The sequence below is a fragment of the Ceratotherium simum genome, chromosome 35, assembly GCF_057802395.1.
Source record: "Ceratotherium simum simum isolate JZ-2026a chromosome 35, ASM5780239v1, whole genome shotgun sequence".
In the NCBI taxonomy this organism is placed as follows: domain Eukaryota; kingdom Metazoa; phylum Chordata; class Mammalia; order Perissodactyla; family Rhinocerotidae; genus Ceratotherium; species Ceratotherium simum.
Window position 1 is genome coordinate 4,510,739 of NC_141934.1, and position 6,148 is coordinate 4,516,886.

The 6,148-nt window shown below is 60.5% G+C and overlaps 1 protein-coding gene across 1 annotated transcript; it reads left to right on the plus strand.

Annotated features, from left to right (window-relative positions):
- The first annotated feature begins 285 nt into the window (after positions 1–285).
- On the plus strand, positions 286–2,963 carry LOC101403904 (cationic amino acid transporter 4-like). The gene is given in 4 exon segments (XM_087423611.1): positions 286–1,267; positions 1,731–2,323; positions 2,583–2,695; positions 2,795–2,963. Coding segments are annotated over 4 exon segments (1,857 nt in total).
- The last annotated feature ends 3,185 nt before the right edge of the window (positions 2,964–6,148 follow it).

Below are 6,148 nucleotides of genomic sequence, written 5' to 3' on the forward strand. Positions count from 1 at the left end.
TCCCAAACACACTCAGATCTGGCTCCACCAGGCTCCCTCCCTTGCATGGGAGGCAGGCCAAAGGGATCTCTGTGCTTCCTGTGACCTCCTGCCCACCCTGCTCATGGGCCCTGATGCTTGCTTCAGCCCTGCCCTCCAGCTGGCCAATGGTTCCAGGATTGGATCCCCAGCGCAAGGTCAGAGGAAGGACTGAGGGCTAGTCAAGACCTAGCTGGGCAGCCTGTCACTCCCTCTGGCCCTCGTAGGTGCCGGCAGCTGGCTTGGTGCTCTTCTCAGCTGGCCACTATGGCCCGGAGACTGCCCAGCACCGCCAGCCTGGCACGCTTCTGCCAGAAGCTGAACCGGCTGAAGACACTGGAGGAGTCCACCAGGGAGACACCGCTGCAGTGCCACCTGACCATGGCGGACCTGACCCTGCTGGCTGTGGGCGCCATGGTGGGCTTGGGCCTCTATGTGTTCACGGGCACAGTGGCCAAGGAGATGGCTGGCCCTGTGGTGGTTGTGTCATTTGGCGTGGCCGCCATGGCCTCCCTGCTGGGAGCCCTATGCTATCCAGAGTTAGTGGCACTTGTGCCCGGCCAGGGCTTTGCCTACCTGTTCACCTGCGTGTCCATGGGTGAGCTGTGCGCCTTCCTCATTGGCTGGAACATGCTCACTGGGAACCTCATTAGTGGTGCTGCCATGGCCTAGGTCTGGAGCAGCTACCTGGGCGTCATCTTCAGCCACCACATCCACAGCTTTATCGAGCCACATGTGGGCATCTTGCAGGTGCCCTTCCTGGCCCAGTACCCAGACATCTTGCCTGCTGGGATCACACTTTTGGCCTCTGCATTTGTCTCCTGCAGAGCCAGTGTCTCTTCCTGGCTCAATCGTACCTTCTCTGTTATCAGCCTGGTCGTCATCCTCTTCATCATCATCTTGGGGTTTGTCCTGGCCTGCCCACGCAACTGGAGCACTGAGGAGGGTGGCTTTGCACCCTTTGGCTTCTCTGACATCATGACTGGTGCTGTCACCTGCTTCTACGCCTTCATGGGCTTTGGTGCCATTGCTGCCTCCAGCGAGGAGACCCAGAACCCAAATTGAGCTATGCCTACGGCCATTGCCATCTCACTTGGCCTGGCGGCTGGTTCCATCATCCTTGTTTCCACTGTGCTCACACTCATGGTGCCCTGGCACAGCCTGGACCCTTACTGGGCACTCACTGATGCCTTCCACCGGTGGGGCTATAGCTGGACAGGCTTCATTGTGGCGGCTAGTGCAATCTGTGGTAAGGGGCCCTTCCAGACAAGGAGGGAGGGGACATGGCAGTGGGACCCTACCCCAAGCCTCCCAGGGAACACGTCTCCATCTGGGCCTGTGTTCCCAGCTTCATCATGGGGCCAGGAATGGGCTAATGATTAGATTCTCCACCCGGGCTTGTTGGGAGGGACCTACTCAACGACCCTCCTAATTGTACATAGAATGTCAACCCTGGGCATGTGCTTCCAGGTCCTTTCCTGGCAGAGGGACTCAGCCCTCATCAGATTCTCCAGTAGGTCTGTCACCTGTACTGGGGCATCTCATTCCTGGGTGGTGAGGGGGAACAATCTAGCACCCCCCATACACTCAGGCTCACTCTGAGAGCCCAAACTCATGCCCGTGTTCCCAAGGGGCCACCCATGCCCTGGCCCCAGCAGCAGCCCCTGTGGGCCTGTCCACCATGCTGACCAGTCTCCCACCCTCTGCCACAGCCGTGACAACTCTCCTGCTTGGAAACATCTATTTCCTGCCACGTATCATCTATGCCATGGCCACCGATGGGCTTTTCTTCTAGGTGTTTGCCCACGTGCACCCTCAGACGCAGGTCCCCATGGTGGGCATCCTGGTGTTCGGGGTCCTCATGGCTTTCCTGGTGCTGCAGCTGGAACTCACAATACTGATCCAATTTGTGTCCATCAGCACACTGCTGACCCACACTGTCATGATCACCAGCATGATCATGCTACACTTCCAAAAGGCCCCTCCCTCCAGTTCCCTTGGCCCAGCCAGCCCTGTGGGCACAGAGCAGGCCTCAGCCCCTGAGGCCGGGCAGCAGCAACCAGCCCTGAGGTCCTATCTTAGCTTCTTGGGTGGGTGCCAGCTTGGAGCCGCCGTGGCTTGGGCACTTTGTGTCCTGGTGGCCTCAGCCATCACTCTGGACTGTGTGCTGGTCTTTGGGCACACGGCCCTACACCTCCCACCACGGGGCTACACCCTGCTGCTCCTGCTCAGCTCCATCATGTTTCTGCTCAGTCTCCTCATCCTAGGGGCCCACCAGCAACAGCACCGGCAGGACACCTTCCAGGTACTTCCTCCAGCCAACACCCATCACTCTCAGCCCAGCCAGCTCCCCTCACCCCTTACTCCTCTGCCATGGCAGGAGGAACCAGGGCTCACAGGGCAGGGGAGGCCAGTGCCCCATCCCCCTCTTTCGGCATGGCTAGTGGGCACTTGTCTCTGGAATCTCCAGAGGTGGAGAAAGGCTCTGTGGACTCCCGAGATATAGGCCCCTGGGGCAGCAGATCTTCTCACAGCCCAGTCCAGCCCTGCACTTGCCCCCTCAGATCCCCATGGTGCCCCTGTCTCCAGCCCCGAGCATCCTCCTCAACGTCTTCCTTACGCTGCAGCTGAGCTACCTGACATGGCTGCATTTCTCCATCTGGCTGATGATCAGTGAGTGGGGGCCAGGCTGGGTCCCTAGGTGGGCTGCAGGAGGAGGGCAAGCAGGGAAGCAGGGCTGGGACCTGCCCCTCAGGCTTGTTGCCCCCCTTGCAAGACTCGTGGTATATTTTGGCTACGGCATCTGGCACAGCAAGGAGAACCAGCGGGAGCAGCCCGGGTTGACTGCCCCAGGTGACAGCCTGGAGATGGCACAGGACCTGCAGCCCCCCAGCCAGGCACCAGCCCAGGAGCTCGGCTGCATGGAGCAGCCCGCCAGTCCATGAGGATCGCTGGGGCTTCCCTGCCCTCCCCCACCTCTTCAGGAGACCAGCGGGGCTGGCAGCCCCTTCTATCCAGGGCAGCTCGTGTTTCCAGGCCTGCCCATGCTGGAAGGTCCTCAGGACCTCAGCCCAGGTGTCAAGCTTCGAGTCCTTGGGAGTGGGCTGTGGCCAGCATTGGTGTGGTGGACTCTTCGCCCAGTGCCTTCCAGTTTATGACCAACTCCAGCTACCTGGGCAGGTGGAGTAGGGTGAGCAGGGAAGAGGCCCGCAGCCCCATGGATCCACAATAACAACTGCTTGGCCAGCCATGTGGCCTGTCACTGTCTACTGTGGTGTTATTTCTGGTACTGAGTCCTCGCTTGTCCCCGGGACCCAGACGATTGTCCCCAATCCACAGCAAAAGTGCTGAGGTTCTGTCATAGGGACGCACCAGCCCTGGGACAGCCCTGAGTCAGGGACATGGCCAGGCCTGGGTCATGGGGTCATGCCCTAGAGCCAGCTCAGAAGGGAGCTACACACACCAGGCACAGAGGGGTCCCACCCAGGGTGGAGTCAGGGTCCCTCCCAGGCTCCCCACATATGCCCTTGTGGGTAGATCCAGAGAGCAGAACCTGGACGTGAAGGAGGCTGCCCAGAAAGGGCAGTGGAGTAGTGGGGTTCCCTCAGTTTCCCAGGGATCCCAGAGAGCAGGGCATGTGTCTGAGGCCCCAGGGTGTAGAGGCCCACCTGCCCGGGTACACACATCTCTCAGGCGCAGGCCCACATGGCTCCCCTGGGGGTGCACACCCACGTGCAGACTGAGGCACAGCTGGTTCCAAGCTCAGGGCTGCCCGCAGCTCCCCAGCTGCCTCTCCCCCTGCCCGCCCCTCAGGGCTTTGTGACAAGGGCTTGAGATGGGACACACATGTGCAGGTGGGGGCACAAGAGCCTGGGCCTGCTCCAGGTACCTTCCACACCCCTGGTGGCTATCGGTTCCCAGTCCTTGGGGGTCCCCAGGCCCACCCTGCTCCCCCACTGGTCTCCCCAAGGCTACATCTACCATACGTGCCTCCCCCTCCCCGTTCCTGCCTGGAAGGACCACACAGGAAGCTGCTGGCTCTGGCAGCTTTACTCCTCGGCTCTCTGCAGCCTTGACCTCAGCTTTCTCTGGGCCCCAAGGACAACCAGGTACCCGTGACCCCGCTCCAATAACCAGGTTCAGGGCTGTGTTCTCTCACCCTGGCCCTTCTGAACCCGCCTCCCACGGACACGGCTCTGGGGATTGAGAGGAGCAGGGACCTGAAGGCTTTCCTGGGGCTCCAGGTGCCAGATGATTCCAGATGCTGCCCAGCCTGAGCCCCAGCCCTGGCCCTCCCCAACCGGGCCCAGGTTGCTCCACCAGCAAGCTGCCTGCATGCCCCTGGTCACCAGGGACCCATGGGAAGGCAGCCCCTGTCTTCCTGAGGTGGGTTCCCCCAAATCCCTGCCCCACCCTGGGACCAAGAGAGGGCTTGGCTCCTGCAGCCCCCATCCCTCCCCTCCTGACCATGGGCCCATGGGGAAATTCTCCAGCAGGCAGCACTCAGGCCCCCGGGAGGATTCCAGAACAAGAACTAGGCCAGCGTATGGGAGCTTCTACATCCTCTGTTAAGCACATTCTTTCCAGCCCCTGGGCTCCACCTGGGGTCTTGGTCACAGCGTGGTTCTCAGGCAGTTGCCTCAGGCTGGGTGGGCAGCTGCCCAGACATGTTCTCAAGTGTGACCTTGGGCAGCAGTGACATATGTGTGCAGATATACAGCCTCCCCACCACCATGGCTCCCAGGAGCCTGGTGAGCGGGTTCCAGGGCGGTGGGCTGTGGTCACCAAGCAAACATACAGAAGGTCCCAAAAGACCCCATGCCCACCAACTCAGCCCCTGCCCCCTCCCCATCCCAGCCCCCCGCAGCCCAAGGGCTGCCACCAGGAAGGGGCTGGTGCTCACAAGCTGAGCAGGTTTGGGTCCAAGAGGTGCCTTTGCCCTTGCCTGGGGTCCTAGGGGGTCAGATCATCTGCCCACCGCACTCCTCACTCCTCATTCTCAGGAGAGTGTTGAGAGGGGTGAGTATCTAGATATCAGTCACTTACCTTCAAAAAGTTTCCTGTGAAATCTGTCTAAATATATCTGGCTTACTACAGAGAGGGAGAGAGAAAGCAAACGGGGCAAAATGGTGAAAAAAAAAACCTCGTGAACTCAGATGAAAGCTATGGGTTTTTACGGTACTAATCTTTCAAGTTATTCTATAGAGTTTTGTAATTTTTTAGATAAAACCTGAAGGGAAAAGTAAAGAAGGCCCCCTGTGCCATGGAGGGAGATTCTGGAGGCAGGGTGGAGTGGAGGAGGGACTGGGGTGAGGGGTCCCAGCTGCAGCGGGGGTGAGAGGACACATGGGGTGGAGGCCAAAGGGCTCAGGAGGGAGGCTGGATGGAGCCTGTGCTGGGGGACCTGGAGCTGAGAGCCCCCCCTCCTGCCCTGGGGACCCCTCCACACACAGCAGAGGGTCCAGAGGGATGGGCCTGGCTGGGGTCTGTCCCGGCCGCCACAGGAGGATAGTTGGAGGGGCACCTGGCTGTGGGGCCGCAGCTGAAGTCGTAGCTCCTCTCCTGCAGCTGGAAGGAGTTGTGGGGTTGCCGTTGGAGCCCCCGGTGTCCAGGTCACAATCCCAGATGACATGGATGCCCACAGCCCCGTCCTGTACACAGCGCATCACTGCTCTACCAGCACACGGGCAGGGACCCTCTCCTCGAGTCCTTCTAGAACCCCGCCCCCAGGGGCCCACCAGGAACACCAGTTCCTCAGAGACCCCTCCAACCCCGGCCACAAGGTCCGCAATGAGGAATACAGGAGGTAGGGGTTGAAGCCTGGGTCACAGTGGCAGTGCTTGAAATAGTGGTGTCCCAAGTGTCCAAGGCATTGGACCTGAGAGGGGGTGAGGCCAGGGGGTCGGGCCAGGCAGGGGACAAAGAGGATCTGGGGCAGCCAGGACCCACCACGCTGACCTGGAGAAGTTGAACTTGCTGAAGGTGACAGTGTTTTTGATGAACAGCATGAAGTTCTCAGCCTGGAGCAGCAGGGGTTTCCTGCAGGTGGGGGAGGTCATGGGCAGGCTCTGCTGGTCCTGGGACCTGCCCTGGGTGTTGGGGACACTTACACAGGCACAGTGTCACTCTC